The sequence below is a fragment of the Plectropomus leopardus genome, chromosome 2 (assembly GCF_026936395.1).
Source record: "Plectropomus leopardus strain MGB_pleo_1.0 chromosome 2, ASM2693639v1, whole genome shotgun sequence".
NCBI lineage: Eukaryota > Metazoa > Chordata > Actinopteri > Perciformes > Serranidae > Plectropomus > Plectropomus leopardus.
Window position 1 is genome coordinate 40,251,227 of NC_142177.1, and position 21,943 is coordinate 40,273,169.

The window sequence follows — 21,943 nt, forward strand, 5'->3', positions numbered from 1 at the left end:
CTGTTGTGAGTGTTTTGGATGTTTCTGTCATGATCAAAAGTATTTTTTTCAATTTCAACTTTTCAGTTTCAACAACAACGTGAGAAAATTTCTTCAAATTTGGCACAAACGTCCACTTGACTCGAGGATGAGCAGATTAGATATCAGCGGTCGAAGGTCAAGGTCACACTGACCTTGTATTCGTCTCATTCTTGTTCACATAACTGATATTTCCCAGGAATCAAATGGAGGTCGTGTCAGGTGTGTCAGGGCTGCTGAGTTAACCCTTTAAAACCTGGAGCCACTTCACTTTAACTGCTGCTGTCAGACGCCTCTCACAAATATTTAACGTTTAAAATCCAGACCAAAAAGGGTTAATTTCTTTCAAACACATGGGAAAAAGACAATGAGCAACTTTTTAAGAAATGCTCCACATATTGTGAGATTTTGAAAAAAAATAAATAAAAAATAAATAAAATATATATATATATATATATATATTAAAGCTATGGGGAAAATTTCTAGGAAAAAAAATGATCATAACTATGAGTTGCAGAATTATTATTATTATTATTATTATTATTATTATTATTATTATTATTATTGTTGTTGTTGTTGTTGTTGTTAGCAGTTTTAATTCATATTTGGGTCATTTTTTCTTTTATTGCTCAATGCGTTCCTCCCATGTTTTTGAAAGATATCAGCCATATTTGCTCAGGTTTTAAAGGGTTTGTTTTTTTTATAATGTTTTTGATTAACTACAGTTACAAGGAACTGTGTGTGTGTGTGTGTGTGTGTGTGTGTGTGTGTGTGTGACCTGAATAAACACACACTCTCCGTCTGTTTTAGGATTTCATGCAGATCAGCTCTCCTGCAGGTATCTCAGCCAAATGAAAAGTCAACAACTGTTTTATTCTCAACACGTTCAAAGCTGTTTCTCACTAAAATGTTTCGTTCACTCGTCTCTCTGGTAATTTTCCTGCCAGGAGCGACTCCGGGTGTTTTGCTCCTCATGTTTTCTCTTGTTTTCGGTGTAACAGATAGGTGCAGTGTGGTGCTGAGTGCAGCAGCTGGTCAGTGTTTACAGACAGACTTTAACTGAGTTACACATTAACCACAGATTCTCTGGAAATGCAAACAGGAAGCGTCTTTGTCAGTTCTGGAGCTGGAAGATAACTTTCGATTTATGAGCGTCTGCAGATAAGTGTGTGTGGTATTTCTAAAGAATCTCTTCTCACGAAAAGTGATTGTTGAAACGTGTCACAGATTAACTTTGGCTGCTGATTATTTCTGATGAAATACTGAAAGAAAACTTCAACAAACCAAAGTTTTTATCGGATTCAGGAGGATATATTTGCACTATGACGTGATGAGTGTGTTTTATTCGTTTCTAATCACCAAAAAGAAAGAATATTTTGTTATCTTAGAGTGAGCCGTTAATATCTACATATATGAGAGCAGGTCCTCGTTGAAATTTTTAAACATTGAACTGTTGTTTTCAGGGTTTTTACTGGTTAAAATCACCTGAATTTTTTGTTTAGGAGAGGAGGAGATCTCTGTGGATAATTCAGCTCCCAGTAAAAACTGAACACTGAAGAAATTTTAACCAGGAGAAGTTTGAGCTCAGTGTAATCAAAAGCCACTAAATCCCCCCAAATCTGACACGTTGTTCCTTAAAAACTTGATGTTGGCCCATTAAAAAGAGAGGGACTCCAGATTAAAGGCTATAATACAGAACCTGCTCTGATTTCCTTATAATTTAAGTTTATTTTGTGCTTTAGTGATTCATATTCAATGACACATTTTGCAGTTGTTAAATAATCACAAACTTTTTGAGTCACTGAACACAGTTTGACTGGTTGGTGATCCAAATTAGCAAGGTTTTATTTTAATCTTTAAAACACAGTTCAGGAGACATTTAGACATTTGTGCATTTTTGAAACCTGGATGGACATCAGTTTTTCTTGTGCTGCGCTGAGACGCCTTTCACTGTTATTTAAACCTTTAAAACCTGAAGGACTAGCCTACTTTTTTATACTAAACTGAGGTGAAAGATTTACCTGCTGATGATGGTGATGATGTCACAATGATGTCACAGATTGAGTTAACGAGGAAGAAGAGAGGAAGTACCTTTAATTCAGACAAAAATGATTAATAATGAATCATTCTGTTAAATGAGATTATTTAAACCTTTAAAACCTGAACAAAAAGGTTTAATTTAGTTCAAAAACAGGAAATGGGAAAAGGCAATGAGCAAAATGAAAGAAACTGGTAAAAGGTGACAAAAAACAACCTGAAAATTAATGTTTAACAGAAGCGTGAGAGAGAAAAATTAGAAAATTATTTTAAAAAAGGGAAATTGTCCAGAAACTATATTAATGATTATTATTATATGTTCAAAATAGAATATGTCATTTGTATTTTTAGCACTTTTTTGCCAAGTTATTTCCTTGTTTATTTATTTATTTACTTATGTTTTGCTTTTTTTTGTACTAAGTTTCAGGTAATTTTCTTGGAAACTGTTGCTTTCTCAGTGTTTGCTCAGGTTTCAAAGGGTTAACAATAAACTGTACAGAGGACATGTGCTGGATCTGAAGCTCTGTAGTTGATTTAATCCACAGCTTTAATGTTAGTGTGAAGATAAAGTGCTTTTTGCATTTAAACACAGTCTGAGCAGTTTGTGTGCAGAGTTCATGAGTCACTGTTATAATACAGCCTGTGGAGGTGAGGCTTTTATTGTGAAATATGCATGCCGGAAGCTGTACTTTCAGCCTGCTGAAGTCTCGAAACCGAAAGTGTTTGTTCTCGTCCAATCGCTGTGTGTGAGGAGTGGCTCCAGCCTCCTTATAGGGAGACTGATGTCTCACTGAGTCTGTCCTCTGAAGACATCTGCAGCGATGGAGCTGCGTCCTCTCGTGTGTCTCTGTCTCCTGACTCTGTCCTCAACAACGTCCGCGGAAGGAAGCGGTGAGTGAGCTGTGAGTGAGCTGAGCTGTGCAGTTATTTAATTCAAAGTCATTTTGGAAAGACTGCGCGAGGATGCGGGGAGCGCGAGACACCTGCTGTGTCCCGGCAGCCCCTGCGGCTGTCTCTGCAGCACTCAGTGTGTGTGCGACGTGTCCCGATCAGCTGATCGATAGGATCGATGGAGCCAAGTTATAACTTTACAGGTTGCGTCATTCCTGCTGCTGATGCGGGTGCGTGCATGTGCGCGTGCGCGTGCGTAATGCAGACGGAGCTGTTTCCCAGAAACTGCAGCTTCTGCTGCTGCGCACTAGGCTGTGATATCCGGTGTAAAAGTGTGTGTGTGTGTGCGTGCGTGCGTGCGTGGGTTTTTGTGCGTGTGTGTGTTGTGGGGTGGAGTGAGCTCAGCTCATGAGAAGTTTTGTTGCAAATTTTTCCAAAGAACTTTTTTCTTCTTATTAAACCTGATTGAAAGTTTCACTGATTTCACCAATTCTGGACTCTCATGTCGCCGAAATACAGTGTGTGTGTGTGTGTGTGTGTGGCTGGCTGGGTGGGTGGGTGCGCGCATGCGCTTGCGTGATGCAGACGGAGCTCTGTTTCTGTAAAAACTGCCGCTCCTGCTGCTGCGCACTAAGTTCATCCAGTGTATGTGCGTGTGTTTGTCTGTTTGTGTGTGTGTGCGTGTGTTTCTTTGTGTGTGTGCATGTGTGTGTGTGTGTGTGTGTGTGTGTGTGTGTGTGTGGGCTGCTTGAACTTCGAAAAATTTAAAGTAAACACATTTGTAATCAGTTACAGTAACTGAGAAAAAAGTGTCCTGTAATTAAATTACAGTTACTGATTCACTGGTTTAAATTGGGTATATTTTTTCAGGGTTTTTTTACTCTTTGTTTTTAATTATTTTTTTCTGAAAATACAGATTAACATGAATCCAAAATATTTGAAGCAAAGTTAAATGTAAACATTTGATTAAAAAAAGAAAGAAAGAAAGCCAAGCAGTGTTAGAGACTAGTTACATGTAATATAAATGTAATTGTAATCAGTTACAGTAACAGCATATTTTTTTCTGTAAGAAAAAAGTTTTACATGTTTAATATTAAAAAAACAATTACAAAGATGTTACATCTGAATATATTATTTACTGTATATTATTTTTCTGTTTAAATGTAGAATAAAACATTTATGAACATTTAACATTTATTCTGTTGCTTTACATCTTTACAGCGTGCAGGAATGCCTTCTTTGGGCTTACTTTCCCCAAAATTTCAGCTTTATTGCCCAGTTTAAAATCAAAAAGGAATTTGTTGGAAAAGTAATCTAATGTTCTTTTTATTTTTAAGATTTGATTTTTAATAAATCAAGTAATTGTGTCATAACGAGAGGTTTGCATCAGATTTCTGTTGAATCTTGTGTGTGTGCGACGTGTCCCGATCAGCTGATCGATAGGATCGATGGAGCCAAGTTATAACTTTACAGGTTGCGTCATTACTGCTGCTGATGCGTGTGCATGAGCTCTGTTTCTCAGAAACTGCAGCTTCTGCTGCTGCGCACTAACTTCATATCTACAGACTGTAATATCCGGTGGAAAGATGTGTGTGTATGTGCATGTGTGTGCGAGTGTGTGTGTGTGTGTGTGTGTGTGTGTGTGTGTGTGTTGTGGGGCGGAGTCGTCTCCATCCTGTGGAGACTTGATGTGTTTGTGAGTTCAGCTCATGAGAAGTTTGAGTTTTGGTTTGTTATATGAGTGGAATCGGCTGCTGATTGATATTTGCAGGATATTTGGCTTCTTTTGTCGCTGCTGAAATATAAAGTGTGACTTCTGCTTGAAATTAAAAAGTAGTAGAAGTAGAAACCACAGAGGAAATGAATGTTGTTTTCAATGAAGTTTAGTTCCGCATTTTGCCTCCCGCCCTGCACTCACACACAGACACAGATCTGAACGCTCATTGTCGAGTCTCTGTCTGATTTTTTTATTTTCATCCACAAAACACAAAGACAACAACAACCACAGAAATAACAACATAAAACACACATAAAAACAACAAATGAACAGAAACAGAAAAAAAAAAAGAATTCCTCGGAGGCCCCAGTTTCACCCTCCTCGTCCCCAGAGAGGGAAACATCCATCTCTGAGGCAGAGTCCACATCGTCACCCCCTGACGACTCAGAAACAGGAGGAGAGTGGGGGACAGAGCCGGAACCACCACGCGCCGAGGCGAGGTTGGAGGGCTGGTCAGGGCGCAGGCGATGAAACTCCTCCACGAGTCGCGCATCCAGGATCTGGCGAGCCGGAACCCAAGACCGCTCCTCCGTCCCGTACCCCTCCCAGTCCACCAGGTACTGTAGCCCCCTCCCACGACGGCGAGAGCGGAGCAGGCGGTGTACCGTGTAAGCCGGAGCCCCGTCGATGATGCGGGGGGCGGAGGCGGTCGGGAGACAGGCTGCAGGGAACTCTCCTTGAAAGGCTTGATCCTGGAGACGTGAAAGGTGGGATGAATCCTCATAGTGCGGGGCAGCTTGAGCCGGACCGCCACCGGGTTGACCACCTTCTCGATGGGGAACGGTCCGACAAATTTAGGAGCCAACTTTTTAGAGTCCACCCTCAGAGGAAGATCCCAGGTCGACAACCACACCCTTTGTCCCACTTGGTAGGAGGGAGCTTGGGACCGGTGACGGTTAGCTGCTGTGGCGTATCGATCCGCAGCCCCCAGAAGCGCGGATCTGGCCTGTGTCCAGGCTCGGCGACAGCGACGGATGAAAGCCTCTACCAAGGGATAAGCAGTGTCCTTCTCCTGGGCTGAAAACGGGGGGGGGGCTGGAAGCCGTACGCACAATGGAACGGGGAAAGACCAGTGACGGAGCTCCAGGAGGCGGGGTGTTTGGAGGCCATGCAACGGAGTGCCATCTCCATCTGCTGGTTCATCCTTTCCGACTGGCTGTTGGACTGCGGATGGTAACCGGAGGACAGGCTGGTGGAGGCACCCAGGAGGCGACAGAACTCCCTCCAAAATGCAGAGGTGAACTGGGGACCTCGATCGGAGACCACATCAGAAGGGAGGCCGTGGAGACGGAACACGTGCTCCAGGAGCACCAACGGTCTCCTTGGCTGAAGGGAGCTTGGGCAGAGGCACGAAGTGAGCCATCTTACTGAACCAGTCCACCGCTGTCAGGATAGTGGTGTTGCCTCCTGACAGTGGCAGACCAGTGACAAAGTCCAGCGAAATGTGGGACCAGGGGCGATGAGGCACCGGTAAAGGTCGTAGGAGGCCGGCAGGGGCCCGTCGTGGGACTTTATTTTGATTGCATACAGGGCATGCGTTGACAAAGTCTTTGGTGTCCTCTTCCAGGGTAGCCCACCAGAACCTCCGTTGCAGGACCTCCTTGGTCTGTGCAATACCTGGATGACAAGTGAGTCGGGAATCATGCAAATAACAAATAGGCAGTCCTGGGGGCAAGAGCTGGGACGTGGCTGGTCTTCCAATGCCGCCTTGATACGTTCCTCAATCTCCCAGGTGAGGGCGGCCAAGAGACGAGAAGCGGGGAGTATCCTCCCCAACCAGAAACTGTCGAGACAGGGCGTCGGGTTTGACGTTGCGGGAACCAGGTCGATATGAGAGGGTGAAGGCGAACCTGGCGAAGAACAATGCCCACCAGGCTTGGCGAGAGTTCAGTCTCTTGGCTGAGCGGATGTACTCAAGGTTTTTGTGGTCTGTCCAGACAAGGAAGGGAACCTTGGTCCCTTCCAGCCAATGCCTCCACTCCTCCAATGCCAACTTCACCGCCAACAATTCCCGGTTGCCAATGTCGTAATTTCTTTCTGCCGGGGACAATCGTCGGGAGAAGAAGGCGCAGGGATGGAGTTTCTGGTCCACAGCGGAACGTTGGGAGAGTACGGCCCCTACCCCCAGCGCCTCTTGAGGAGCTGGAAAGCCTCCTCGGAGACCTTGCAGGAAGTGAGGGCAGTGAGAGGTGCAGCTACCGTACTGTAACCCCGGATGAACCTCCTGTAGAAGTTGGCGAACCCTAGGAAACGTTGCAACTGCTTGCGAGAATCAGGAACCGGCCAGGAGGTGACAGCAGAGACCTTAGCAGGGTCCATCTCCATACGATTGTGACCGATGATGTACCCCAGGAAGGAGACAGAGGAGGCGTGGAACTCGCATTTCTCAGCCTTGACAAACAGGGAGTTCTCCAACAAGAGTTGCAGAACCGTCTGAACATGATGTACGTGCTTTTGCTTGGAGCGAGAGAAGATCAGACTGTCGTCCAGGTAAATGAACACATACTTGTTAAGCAGGTTCCTAAGCACATCATTAATGAGTCTTCCATTCATCCCCCTCTCGGATCCGGACCAGATGATAAGCGTTGCGGAGGTCCAGCTTCGTGTAGATGGTGGACCCCTGAAGCAGCTCGAAGGCGGAGGCGATGAGGGGGAGAGGATAGCGGTTCTTAATGGTGATGTCGTTCAGACCCCTGTAGTCGATGCAGGGCTTCAGGGAGCCATCCTTCTTGCCAACAAAGAAGAAGCTTGCCCCAGCGGGGGATGAGGAGGGCCGGATGATACCGGAGGCCAAAGCATCGCCGATGTACGTCTCCATCGCCTCTCTTTCAGGTGCTGACAAGGAGTATAGACGACCCCTGGGAGGAACAGAACCGGGGAGAAGGTCAATGGCGCAGGCATATATGACCAGTGAGAGGGCAGAGAAGTGGCCCTCGTCTTGTTAAACACCTCCCAGAAATTGTGGTAATCTGGGGGCACCTTGGAGAGGTCTGGAGTGGAGCAGGAACTTGCACGCAGCGAGGGTGTGACTGTCTGTCGAAGACAGATCTGATGACAGGAGGGGCTCAAACTCAGGATGGACCCCGTAGACCAGTCTATATGTGGATTGTGACGGCGAAGCCAGGGGTAGCCGAGTATCAGGGGAAGGTTGGGAGACCTCAGGACGTGAAACCTGATGGTCTCGAGGTGTGTGCCAGACAGGAGCATCGAGATGGGTGTGGTTTGGTGAGTGACAGTCCCCAGAAGATGACCATCCAGGGCGCTGGCTGGTATCGGACGAGGAAGAGGGACCAGCTCAATCTCTAGCTGCCGGGCGAGTTCCTCGTCAATGAGATTAACATCGGCCCCAGTCAATGAAAGTAGCAAGGGTGTGAGATCCCTCCGCCAACAAGAGCTGGACGTGGAACAAGGGTCGTTGGTCAGGGGCAGAGTTCCGAGATCGGCTCAGCAGGATGCCCCTCTCTACTGCTGAGCCCTCCCCTTTAGCTGGGCATCGGGAGACAAAATGGCCGGCCTGGCGTCTAGCGCCGAAGCCGATTGACGAGCTTCAGCCGCGTTAAAGGTGAGCTGAGCCTCGTGCTGCTGCAGCATTCCCTCCACGCAGGCTAGGCGAGACAGAAGAGCGGTGTTCTCTGCTGGGTCCATGTCTGGCCAGATTGTACTGTAACGGGAGTGGTGTGGACCTAGATGCAGTACACCGGCAAACAGGAACAGTTGGTAATAACTTTTATTAAAACCAACACAGGCAAGGAACGAAGCAAAGTGAAACAGTACTGAGTAAAGTTCGTTCTTCGAGCGGAGCGCCCTAACACAGTCTCTGATGATCAGACGGAGTGAAGAGACGAAGCTTACTGCACAAGATGTCAGCGAGGAGGAAACCCCGTAGTCCGACGGCCCGGCGGCACGTGTGGAGGTACCGTCGAGGCGGGGACAGGCGGGGTTTTCGTAGCCAGCTGAGCAGTCCATGAATGCAGCAGTACCGACGGGGAACAGGCAGGAGAATCGTCGGGGCCAGGCAAAGGAATCGTTACCAGTAGAGCAGATCACTTCCAGAAACGCTAAAGCAGAACTCGTGGTCGGGGACAGAAGGCAGGTAGGTTTACCGGGGATCAGACGAGGAGAGCAGGTCGGGGACAGGCAGAGTCGGCTTCGTGAGTTCAGGCAGAAGAACGCTGGAAAGCCTTGCATGATGCTGTAGAACAATCTGGCGGAGAGTGAGTGTGCAGGAGAGGCTTTTATGCAGGACTGATTGGTGATGAGCAGCAGCTGTGAGGTGAGCTGGCAGGAGAGGTGGGCGTGGCTTGCAGGTAGAGTGGAAAAGTACTGGCAGAGTGACAGGAGGAGGATGAGAGGCAGTGATCATGACAGCCAAAGGTGCAGATTAACATAAATCCAAAATATTCTTAGCTCATTTGAATTAGCCCATTCATTTAAAAAAATTAAAAATCAGAATCAGCATCACCAGCTAAGTAGTGTTGGAGAGTAATCAGTTACATGTAATTTGTCACAAAGTAATTAAAGAAATTGTAACTGTATTAAGTTACACTTACTGAGGAAAAAATATTCAGTCAAATTAAATTTATTGATCAAAATGTTGATGATTTATTTATTTATTTGTTTTTTAATGAAAATATTTCTGAAAATACAGATGAACATGAATTCAAAACAATATTGCAAAGTTAAATCTGCCTATTTGGTGACAAAATAAAGTAATTATATGGCAAAAAAGTTAATTGTCATAAATCAAAGTTACTGCGGGAAAATATATATAATTAAAGTATCAAAATGTTGTATTTAGAATGAAACATTCATTCTGTTTTATGTCTTTTCACAGTTCAGGAACGCCTTCTTTGGGCCTATTATCCCAAATGTTCAGCTTTTTTTCCCAGTTAAATAAATAAATAAATAGATCATCAGAAAAGTGATTAAATATAATAATTTCCATTACATTTTAACAAGGTAAATAATCTGTATCCAGTTACATTTCAGAACAACCTTCCTAACCACAGACTGTCATAACGAGAGGTTTGCATCAGATTTCTGTTGAATCTCCTCTGTTGGTTTGTGATGGTGTTCAGGATCTGGATCTGCAGGTGTTCAGGTGTTCCTGGCTCAGGCAGGTGGAGGCCTGTCCTGTTAATGTGGCTCAATCTGCTTTATAGTAATTCATGTTTTAATTTTCCCTCTCTCTCTGTTATCGTCGTCCATCTGCTCTCCCACACACTCTTGTGTTAAAATCACGCAGCAGTGCCTGTTTGTGTGGTTCGCCTGTTTCTGGGTGAAGAGATGTTGTCTGATAAATGATGAGATCTGTCGCAACGACGCCTGTTTAAAAGTGTATTTGGCTCGTGTGCTCACAGAGGGGTGTGGTGTTAACTGACAGTAACGGATTTTTGGACCTCAGGGGGCAAAAAAACAACACGACACTGACACACTGATCCTCATGCAGCAACAATCCCGTAAATTTCACCTAATTATAAAAAATAAATCTTTTATTCCCTCTGCAACAACCACCCTGAACAAAATGAAACAGACACTCCACTACATCGTTTTATCTGCTGCTGCTTTTTAATGTCTGCACTTTATGAGTTTGAGTGTGTCTTAAGTGTGTTTAACAGTGTGTTGTATTTTTGTTGGAGTCTTGTCAAAGGAGAATTTCTGTGGGACAGACGATAAAGAGTTTCTTATCGATCTTATCTGATCTAATTTCATGTTAAGAGAATAAATATGAGAAGTGAGCTCCTCTGCTCTTACCTCGCTGTGCTCAACGACGAATCCCATTCGATCATAACTAAACTATTATCATCAGTAACGCCAACTAAACTCTAAATAATATGCTCTGCCAAGACTCTGTCACATGGCCAAGAGCTGAAGACGCGTCACTAAATGAAACATTAAACAGGAAGAGAGAGGAAGCTCTGCAGAGGTGAAATCAGCGTTCGGTTCAACAGTCGAAACTAAGAAACTGATCCTCCAGAGTGTCAGTATACTGGAGTTACAGCAAAACCCTCAGCCTGAAGGTGACCGACTGTCAGGCTGTGTTTTTTAATGAGTAGGAAATGGTTATAATAATGATGAAAGATTAAATAAAACAACCATCAGAGGAAATGTGCTGATGTCATGTCCACCACCACTTTGGAAAAAGAGAAAAGTTACAATCCAGTTTCAAAAAAGGTTGGGACGCTGTGAAAAACATCAATAAAAACACAATGTAATGATAAATATAAATATATATTATAAATCCTTTTTGACTTATTTTCAATTACAGCACAGAAACAAGATGTCACATGTTCAAACTGTTTTTTGGATTTTTTTTGTAAATACAGACTAATTTTGAATTTAATGCCTGCAAAAATGTTCCTCACGTTTGTGCAGAGGCATGTTTTCCTCTGTGTGACGTCACATTTTCTTTTAACAGCAGTTAAGTTTTCATGTCTGTCTGTCTGTATTTCATGTGTCTGTCTTCACTCAGTGACTCTGCCTGTAAACACACTGATTAATTCCTGTTTTTTCATCTTTCAGGGCCAAAAGTCGTCATAGCACAACAAGACGGTGAAGCCGTTTTACCGTGTTCCCTCAGCACTGAAGAAAACATCGAGTTCAAACTGTTCGACTGGACGAAAACCGCTCCGTCAGACGCTGGTCGGAGAGAGGTTTTCTTTTATGATGCAGGAATCCATTACAACAACGGCCATCAAGGTCAGAGTGATGAGTTCAAAGGTCGAGTCTCTCATTTTCCTGAAGAGCTGAAACACGGTAACGCCTCCATCATCATCAGAAACATAAAGATGACTGACAGCGGAGAATACACCTGTGATTTTCCTCGTCTGCAGCCACAACAGACTTTCCACATTAAGCTGGTTGTTGGTGAGTAAAACATTAAAGATGTTTATTCTTTTTTTTGATCTTTCAGCCGTCTGTAGAAAATGAAATCGTCTCCTCTGAATCTTTGATTGTAAAGGTTTCAGCTGTGTCTTAAAGTGTTTTGTTTTGCTTTTCAGATCCAGTCTTAACCTCTTCAGGCTCATTTTGAATTTGTTTATTTCTGTCTCTTAATATCTTCACATGTTAAACTGTTTAATATCAGGACCACGAGGAGCTGATACATGTGATTTATATCACTGTGAGACAAACACTCAGCAGGTTTCATTTAATGTGTTGATCTTATTTCAGACGCTGAAAGAGTTAAATACATAAAATATTAATGAGAAAAAAAACAGAAGCTTTCCAGTTTTTGCCCTTTAACTTCATATTTTAAACACAGTGAATCCGTCATAAAAAGAGCCATCAGGCTGAAATTCACAGGATCTCTCCCTGAACTTGTCTGTAATGTCTGTACCAAATTTGAGGTTGATTGACAGAAGTGTCTCTGAGATATTTTAGAAAGTGCAGTACAGAGCATCTCCAGCAGAGGACTCCAGAGCTCTCTAAAACTTTCTCAAAGTTACTAAATAATAAAAATAAATCTCTTTATGATTCTGACAAAATGTTCCTGAGAGTTAAATCTGACTATAAAAATATGTTTTTAATGTTTAAATAAAGATTAAAATATTTATTATCCCTGAATCTGACCTCCATAAACATATAAATAAAGTTTCTCTGTTCTGTGGGGGTCCCTCTGCCACCGGAAGTCCAGCTACAGTCACTTCCATATATGGTCACACAGGTAATTTAAGTGGCCACAAACTCACCGTGTTTTCACGGTGCTGACTTCCTATTGGAGGAAACCAGCTGTCAATAAGACACACGTGGAAATGCTCTCCTCTGATTGGTTGATTGAGTAGAAGCCCAGTAGTGACGTCACTGTAGGTCGTACAGAGATGCTGATTGGTTGCTTTAGTTCGGGGGCGTTTCCTGGTCTCAGAGATACTGAACATGATTGGTCAAATCTTTGGTCAAAACTTTAAATGGACTGAAAATATTTTGTTTTGAAAGTTTGACGAGCGGAGCCGAAACTAAACGAGGAACAAAATCTACTTTTATTCACGATATTTTTACTTCCGTCAAACGTAAAGGAGGTAAATTCAATGGATGTGATTTTATTCTTTAAAACGAGCCGCTGTTTGTCAACAAATGTTTGTTTTTTTACCCATAAATACTTTTTAACTGCGGCAAGACAAGATTTAAGTTAAGCTGCTAACTGTTTACTGCCGTAAAGTAACACGATGCTGCTTTTATGTCGTAAATCCTGTGACGAGATTCTTAAACCCGAATAAAAAACGAGAATTTAAGGTTTCAAACGTTATACAGCATGTTTGTCCTGACCTCTGAAGTCAACATGAAAATATAAAGTGTATTTATTTATCAGTTTTAATGTGTAAACATCGGGTCGCGTGCATCCTCCGTGCTTTATCACATTAAAAGACAGAACAGGTGAAAACATCACAGGTGAGTCCTGATTTATTTATTATTTTAATGGCGTAACTCTGTGATCAGGTGTGTGATCACAGGCCTGATATCATTCAGATCACCTGAAATCTTAAAACATCGCTGTGTTGAACTAACTGTGATGATTTTATACGTTTACCATCGCACTATTTACACGCAAAGTTTGACTAAATGTTAATGGTTTTAAAAGTATATTTTTTAAAATCCCTTTTAAATGTATAGAGATGCTATTCATTGAAAATTAAATATAAAAAAACAGCTAAATCCACTGAATGTGTAATTTACTTGGTGCACTCATCTCAAACAAAGCAGTGTCATTAAACAGTCCATCAATAAATCGTAATTAGAGTAAAAATGATCCGTTTTTGTTGAAACTATATTAGCGGGGTTTTGATTTCGTGTTCTGGTTATTGCAGAGACTGTAGTTTGTTTTGCTTTTTAATCCTGTTTTCTTTCTATATTTAGTTTACCCTCATTGACATGAACTCCTGCTCTTGTGTTTTGCAAAAAATAAAATTATAAAAATAGAGAAAGTTCTCCAGTGAAATCCTGAATCAGCTGTGCTCGACAGCCAAGGCAGGATTTCAACAAATCTTATCATTTATTTCCATCTCTGCACTATAATTAAAAATGGTTCTCACTAACATATTTAACATCTTATAATACAGGACATTTCATTACCTTTCAAGGCTGTTTCATATTTGATAACTGCATTTTTGCATCGTTGGAGCACAACAGATTTGGCAGAAATTCAAGAGTGTCTCAACTGTATAAGTGCTTTTTTCTTGATATAGGTCCGAATCTAACTCATATCATAACGTGTTTGTAATATCACGCTCTCTCAGATAATGATGGAATGTGTAATTGAGGCCACGAATGTGAAGTTTTAATTTTCGTATATAATCTTTGTTTTTATTGTCATCACAGGTGCAGCTCCAAAACCATCAGTCACGACATCTGATGCAAAAGTCGGAGTGCTGCTTCGTTGTGAGGTTGAAGGCGATCCACAGCCTACAGTAGAGTGGCAGGACAGCGCTGGAAACAAACTTCCTGCTGGGGAGACTCAAGTCTCTAAAAGAGGAGGCCGCGTGTATTACACTCTCAACGCTACTGTGACCAGATCTGACGACTTCCGCTGTTTAGTCACACAGAAAACACTTGGCCATCAGACTTATGAAGACATTTATGTGCCTCTCAACAGTAAGAGTTTTCCTTGTCGTATTTTCATATTTAAATATTTTTTATTGTACTTAAGTTACTCTTTTTCAAAAATGTTCACATGTTCAAACTGAACATAAAGGAACTTGTGATGAAAAAATCCACACAAATGTTTCAAACTGAGTGGAAGCTTTATATCACATGTAAGCCTCTTTTCCACTCCACAAAATCACACTAATATCTGGCATTTTAATGCAATGAGAGAGTGGATAGTCGCTATTCACACCTGTGTGAAAATGACGAGACAAAAACACGCGCCACAGCTAAACACCGTCCGTTTCCTCCCAAGCAGCTAAAACATCCAAATTAGTCTGCACCGAGTTTGAAAGAGAGACTGAATCAGGAAGTGATATATATAACAATAAATAACCACCATATTTTGGCAGGTTTACCTGTGCTTAAAAAAACTGCACGTATGCACTAATTTTAGTGGAAAACTGGTCTGAGACTTCATTCATCTTCAGAGAGAAGAGGAGGAATAAGAGGCCCTGTGTTTCGCTGGTGAAGCGGCCGTTTGTCAGCAACGAAAATCAAACTTAAATCAAACAATCAAAGGGCCACTGATGCATCATGGGCATTTTCTGTACGCAGGCAAAATAGGTTCAGTGTCTGTTCATAGCCATCAAGGTTATTCTTGATTTATTTAGCCAAGAAATAAGCAAACACTGGAACAAAGAAATCATCATTTTTTCCCAGGTGCATGCTGGTTCTACCTTCCTACCTATCTTTCACTACAAAACAAAACAAAATACTAATTATGAAGAAATGTGCTAAACAAAACAATGATAATTAAACTAAACATACTAAGCAAATATCTAACAGAAAAAAAGGCTCTCTGAGGCTGAGGCTCTCAGATTTCTCACATGCAGCTTTCAAACACTCGCTTCATTCACTGCAGCAGAGTCGCTTTAATACGTCAGAAACACCTGAAAGAGCCGCAGGTTTGGATTTAAGTTAAAAACGGAGATAAAAACAGAGAAACTTCACACAGTCAGCACGTTCACATGATGTTAGAAAAACCTGAATTATTGTGTTAATCCGACTAAAACTGGACTTTTAAAGTTCATGTAAACATGTTAGTCAGACTGAAATCAGATTAAATCAAATTTCTCAAAATCAGACAAACACTCAGATAATTTGACTGAAAGTTGATCTCCTTCGTCATGTAAACACCTCAGCCTCCCTCTGTGTTTAGGGTTAGGGACTGTTAGTTATTTATGAGGGGGGAAGAGGTGCTGCTGAACTGGTCAGGCATTTAAAACACGTCAGCACTGAGGAGGAGCTCGTGTTCTTGATTTTGGCCGAGGTGAGGGACAAACAGCAGCTCACTGCAGCTGTAAAATCAAATATCGACATCGGCCTGAAAGAAACATTTCTGCGACACGACGAGCCGACAAGACGACGCTTTAATGATGCGACTTTAATTAGTTTAAACGGGTGAGATCGTCTCTGGTTTGCTTTTGTCAGGATTGTCTCAGCTGATTGTATCTGATCAGCCAAAATGAGTCCGAAAATATCAACATGACAGCTATCTGCAAAATATTGTGTATCTCTGGTTCTATTTTTTATTCTTCTTCAGGAAATGAAGCAACAAACAAACAAACAAACAAACAAACAAACAAACAAACAAACCTGTTTTTACTCTGAACCGTAAACACACTTATAGTTTAATTTTAATAATTTGTTCTTCTACATAATTATCCTAATATGTCATTCAGCAGCAAGGACCACACCTCAGTAGGAATTCATTTTCACAATTTATTGACGTGAATGTAGATTTGGTAGATTTGGTATAAACACTGATGTTGAATTATTGTGGGATGGATGGTTCGCGGTGTGGAGAAGCTTCGGTGGGAATCCGCCGTGGCTCCCGGGTACGACAGACCCCCGAGGACCCCACGGAGAGAAGGAGGAAAAGGGAAGAGATCGAGGGAGGGGGGTGTAGAATAACGAGAACAAAGGGGGAGATCAGGTTAGGAGGATATTTAGGCCGGAAGAGGCGCGGTTGAGGTGCAGTAGTGGTGTGGTCCTGCTCCTGAAATTCTGCTATGTAGCTTCAATTATTTGAAATATGTTTTCTTAGTAATACAAATGCTTTTTTTTTATTTCTATAAAGTTAATAAATCACCTTAGATTGAAAAATGTTTCTTATTCAGGTCGTAGTTAGAAGTTTAAAACATTAATTTATATTTAATTATTGTTGTAATTCTGATGAAACCGACAGAAGCTGATCAGAAATCTTCTTAGTTGATTTTAGGGTGAAAGATGAATTTAAATTCTGAAATCATGATTGTTGTTGTTTCAGAAAAATTACTCCTCACACTGTTAAACATTTTCCAAAATTAAAATATAGATTCCAGTGTTTATTTTATTGGCTAAAACATAAGAAGTGTATGGGACTATAATATCTGTAATAGTCTGAGCTCAGAGAGACAGACAGTGTCTCTGTCTCTGACTGTCTCACAGGCTCTGAAGAAATGTTTAGCCAAACGTTTTTCATAGTAAGGACCTTTCAAAATGAATATTCTGTGGCTTTATTGTGTCATTTGATCATCAACAGTTGTAGATTTAATAACTTTCTTACTGTGAAGAAGTTTTATGTGTATTTTATGATCTATCTCCTATCTGCTGAAAATCATACTGTCAGGATTTGTAAATACTCTGGTATACTGTTATACTGTAATATCACCTAAGTCTTTATGTTTGTTCTCAAATATGAATATTTAAAGACTATTGTGTGAAAAATGAGAATTAAAAAAAGTAAATATTAAAACAAGGTAAAGGTAGAAAAAAAGATCAATTACTGACTAAAAAACATGTAAAGCATTTAAATATGCTTTCTTTGGGGTGGTGAAAATGACTCTGAGGACAATGTGGGAGACAGGACAAAAAGCAAGAGTTTGTGTCACATGATGAGTGGATATGTTGTTAACGCTAACTTCCACATGTCTGCCTAACTTAATGCCTCTGCATGTGAACATACTGATTAATGCATGTTTTTATCTTCCAGAGCCAACGATGATCAAAGTGTACAAAGGGAGAGATGTTTCTTTACCGTGTTCCCTCGGTACTGAGGAGAACATCGAGTCAGAGCTGTTTGAATGGAGGAAAGACGGTCAGAAGGAGGTTTTCATGTATGATGGAGGAAAACATCACAACAGCGGTCGTTCAAGCCAGAGTGAAGAGTTCAAAGGTCGAGTCTTTCACTTTCCTGAAGAACTGAAACACGGCGACGCCTCAATCACCATCACAAACACGAAGATGAGTGACAGAGGAAACTACACCTGTGATTTTCCACGTCTTCAGCCTCGCCAGACTTTCCAGATTAAGCTTGTTGTGGGTGAGTAACTTTAATAAAACAAATTAAGAGTAACCACTTTTTTTCCAGCCAAAAACGTATACACGGGTGTTTAGTCATGTTAATCGATGCCGGTCATAATGTCAACATTTTAGTGCCAAGTATTTGAATCCTACATTTTGTGGTGTAAATGTAAAAGTGTTTGCCCTCCATTGAAACTTGGCTGTTACAGTGGACTTTTCCTGTTGATCTTTCTTCACCAATTAACCCCCTCCTCCCTGCTCCATTCCTTAGAGAAGTGATTGTAACAAGGACAAAGATATTAAAGGTTCAGTAGAATAGTTTTTCAAAATCATGGCCCAGTGGCATGGGTTCTCACAATAGAAAACACATACACACACACACACACACACACACACACACACACACACACACACACACACACACACACACACACACACACACACACACACACTGATTCCTTGCTTTAAAGTCAGATATGGCATGTGCTTTATCTGTTGATTTGTATTTTCTCTGAAATCCTACATTATTTCGAGCATTCGAGCATTATTTTTATTGTCTTTTGAAGGTGACACAGTTTTTCAAAATAAAGGCGTATGCTGAAGTCTGTGGTCTGGTGTCTTAGGCTGACTCGTCTTTTCAGAGTCGACTGGAGTTCAGGTTCGGTGCCTGTGGGGGGGGCAGACTGAGGCTGTTGTTCCCATTTTTAAACAGAGACCAGAGTGTTTCCTGTAATTATCAGTGTGTCACAGTGTTCGGCGTCTCTGGGAGAGTTCGTTCAGGGGGCTGGATCAACGGCGGTCCAGCTCTTTCGGGGTTAATAAAGGAGTGGTGGGAGTTTGTCCGTCCGGTTGAGACGCTCTTTGTGGACTTGAAGTCTCACAGCCTCCTGGTTCTTTTATAACCACAGTGAGAGCTGTGTGACTGTGTCCTCAGCAGGAAGTCAAACACATGTCCCGTGTGTCTCCAGGTCGTCTCTTGTCGCTGATAAGATCTCAGCACACAGCCGGGGACAGAGTGTGTCCTCAGAGGACATCAGAGTCACTTTGCTCTGCTTGCAGAAACATTTTGCTTGAGTAACGTAGAACATACAGCCAGCAAGTGTTTTCAGAAAATAAATGATTTAGAGTCAAAACACACTCAGTGAGTGAGTTCACATGGACACGAATTACCTGTTTATGATCAGGCTTTTGAGAATCTTAATGTGTTTTAGCATGTAAATACAATAACCCTTTGAGAAGAAACTCGAACATGCTAGTTAAAGTCCTCTGAAAGAAACTGGTATGTATACGAGGAATGTGACTAGCCCGATTTTTCTGCATTCACGTTAACACCGTATGATCATAACATGAATAAGCCTCATAAACAGGTTATTCGTGTTTCTTTAACGGCACTCTGTGTGTGTTTCCTGCAGTGCTGCAGCAGAAATACTGAGAGTGAACCAGCTGTTTCTGTCAGTGCAGAAAGCACACTGATCCAAAATACAGAGAAAGATTCATTGTATGGAAAAAAAAAACTTATATATGAACATTTAGATGTCAGTATTGTTTTTGTTTACACTACAGTAATAAGAAAGTTGTTGATTTTTACTGAAGTTGTCACAGTGAAATTAAATGAACATAGGTTATACAAGAATATTTACTTATGTATCAATGAATATTTAATATCATCCTGTCTTTTTTTTTAAGTGGACATTGGTGAAACCGAGATTGGAGACGGCTCAGGTATGTTAACCCTCCAGTCTGACGCCCTCATACAAAGACCACAACATCTGCATATTTATGTAAATAACAGTTTTGACTTGTATCATAATTTCATTGTTGCAGACAGAAAATAAGGCGAGATAAAAGTCACACATCCTCTCCTGTGCGGCCTGTCTCTGATCCACAGTGTGAGATCAGTGTGAGCTGCTGCTGTGTTACAGCCTCACAGAGCCACAGACAAGACTGTAGACTCTTTGTCTTATTTCATTTATGTGTTATATTTTCTTTTAACAAAGATTATCAACACCAGCTGTAACAACAATTATCCTAAAATAAAGATGTTCTTACTAAAGTTAACCCAGAGTGACCGCCTGCAGCCTGCGAGTCAGAGCTCAGGGAGTAGAGGACAGCTGCAGCAGGCAGGACAGACAGTCAAACCTTGGTCCTCCTGATGAGGGACACGTCCAGCGTCCCCCTCCTCACTGCCGAGCAGGAAACTGTCCATCAGATCAGAGCGGACATCACTGTCCCTGCTGACATTCGTCCCACTGCTGCTTTTATCTGCTCACAGCTTCACACTTTACATTTCAGGAGCGTCCACACCTTCAGCTGCTGTCTCTGTGGACACTCTGATGTCCACTCTGATGTCTCTGACACACGCTTACTGTCTGAGGGATAACAGGAACGTTTTATCTCTTTCAGAGTCCACTCCTGGATGGATTGGTGCTCTTGCTGGAGTTCTTGGTATTGTTGTTCTCATTCTCGTTGCAGTTGTAGTCACGCTTCGCATCAAACAAAAACGTAATAAAGGTAAGTTTAAGTAAAGTTTTGTATCAACATGTTGACGATGATCAGACAACAGAGTCTTTATATGTTTCTCATGTTTGAGTCTTGTTGTTTTATCTTCTCACACATGAATCCTTCTGTTGTTATTGACACTCAGAGGAGGATCGACTCACTTTGGATTTTCTGTAATTTAACTTTGTTTTCTGTCCTGCAGGTTCACCAGTCCCACAAAGTTAAACTACTTGATAAAGTGAACTGCCTCTTCCTGTGCTGTGTAATTTGCTGCTAAAGTTTTTGCACCATGTTGATGAACCAGTTTGAGTTTCAGATCAGACTGTGTGATACTGAGGACTTTTTGTCTGGTCCTCATTTATTTCAAGCAGTTTGAGAGTTAAAATAATACTTCACCTGTAAAATGACCATTTTTATCAGTATACCAGTATACCAGACCAGTATACTAAGTCACAGGGGTCCATGTTTAACAACAGCAAAACTATATGAAAATATCTGTTAAACTCTCACTCATCTCCTTCACTGTAATCCAAATCTCATTTATCATATAGTTGTATGTGCAGTACTTCACAAATACGTGCATTTTCAGTAAAAACGTCTCAATATAAAACGTTACCTGATCATAAGTGTGTATATGAGCTCTGTCAAACACACGCCGAGCACAAGACTGTTTGTCCACGCGTGTTTAACATCATAACAGTTCAGTGAAAATGTGTGTGACTGGAGAATACTGAGCATCCGACCAGATAAATCAGACTTTATACTGCATGAGTTATGTTAGAGTTGTATTTAAATTTGGTCCTGTTTTACCTCAATTAATGAAAAATGTTCCCATTTAATTTTTTATTCAAAGTGCTCAGTCAGACTGTCAGCTACACACTGAACTACACACTCAGTGTCCACTTTATTACACACGCTAAAACTAATTCAGTCTGATACAACAATCCTGCAGTGAAAACATTTGCAAATATCTATTTCCAGGCCTTGAAAAGTTTTGAAAAAATTAATATACCTTGAACATTTGGGAAAATTCAAAGAATTTTGTTCCACAAACCTGTAAAATAACACATGATGTGTTCAAGGACCGCTGGAAATGTGGTAATCCAATGCTAATTTTTGTTTTTACAGTTTCAACAGTTTTTACAGTTTTTTGTAAGATGTTTAAAAAAAACATTTGCCAAAATATTCTTTCAGAATTGCCAAAAATTTAAAAAAGCAAATAAAAAAAATCACTAACAAGATTTAAAGTTTAAAAAAGGAATTTTTTTAAATTTAAAAAATAGAAAAAAAACAGAAAATGTTTTTCTTTTTTTTTAAAAAAAAAAACCAACAACCCCAAAGCTCTTTTTTTCATGAAATCATACCTTACAACCCCCTTGCCAAGTTTTCTGTAAAAGTCAAGAAACAGTTTTAAAGATTATGTTGTTGCTGTATTATCTTGCATTTTACTGACGGCTGTTTCCTGAGGTTTGTCCGCCTGGATTTGAAACACGTCTCTAGATCAAACTGTACATTGCTGTTGTGTCAGACTGCGTTACTTTGAGCTGGCTGAAGCTGATAAACTGGACACTGACTGTTTACTGCTGTTGACGTTATATTAGAAATATAAAGCTCATGTATATCTATCATGTCATTTATGATGCTTCTGCAGATATTTTGTTATTTCAGGCCGTGCTTCATATTTCTGTTCAAACGTTTAAATAAAACATGAACAATTTCAGATTGTGTGTTGTGACTGTTTTGGAAACTTTTATCATGGAAACAAAATTTTAATAAGAAAAACAAACAAGAGAA

General features: G+C 41.2%; 1 protein-coding gene across 1 annotated transcript; it reads left to right on the top strand.

Moving 5' to 3' along the window:
* Positions 1 to 2,775: 2,775 nt before the first annotated feature.
* Positions 2,776 to 21,869, top strand: LOC148190296 (butyrophilin-like protein 2). Its single transcript, XM_088070783.1, has 7 exons — positions 2,776 to 2,946; positions 11,246 to 11,590; positions 14,039 to 14,311; positions 17,340 to 17,669; positions 19,337 to 19,372; positions 20,054 to 20,161; positions 20,352 to 21,869. Exons 1-7 carry the CDS (start codon positions 2,877 to 2,879, stop codon positions 20,372 to 20,374), a joined length of 1,185 nt encoding a protein of 394 aa, XP_087926909.1. The 5' UTR covers positions 2,776 to 2,876; the 3' UTR covers positions 20,375 to 21,869.
* The last annotated feature ends 74 nt before the right edge of the window (positions 21,870 to 21,943 follow it).

Bases quoted from the DNA above. Each gene is read 5' to 3' on its own strand.
- LOC148190296 (XM_088070783.1), top strand. From the start codon at position 2,877: ATGGAGCTGCGTCCTCTCGTGTGTCTCTGTCTCCTGACTCTGTCCTCA. The intron at 11,591-14,038 runs GTGAGTAAAACA...TTGTCATCACAG, and splicing joins CCACATTAAGCTGGTTGTTG to GTGCAGCTCCAAAACCATCA. The intron at 19,373-20,053 runs GTATGTTAACCC...TATCTCTTTCAG, and splicing joins CGAGATTGGAGACGGCTCAG to AGTCCACTCCTGGATGGATT.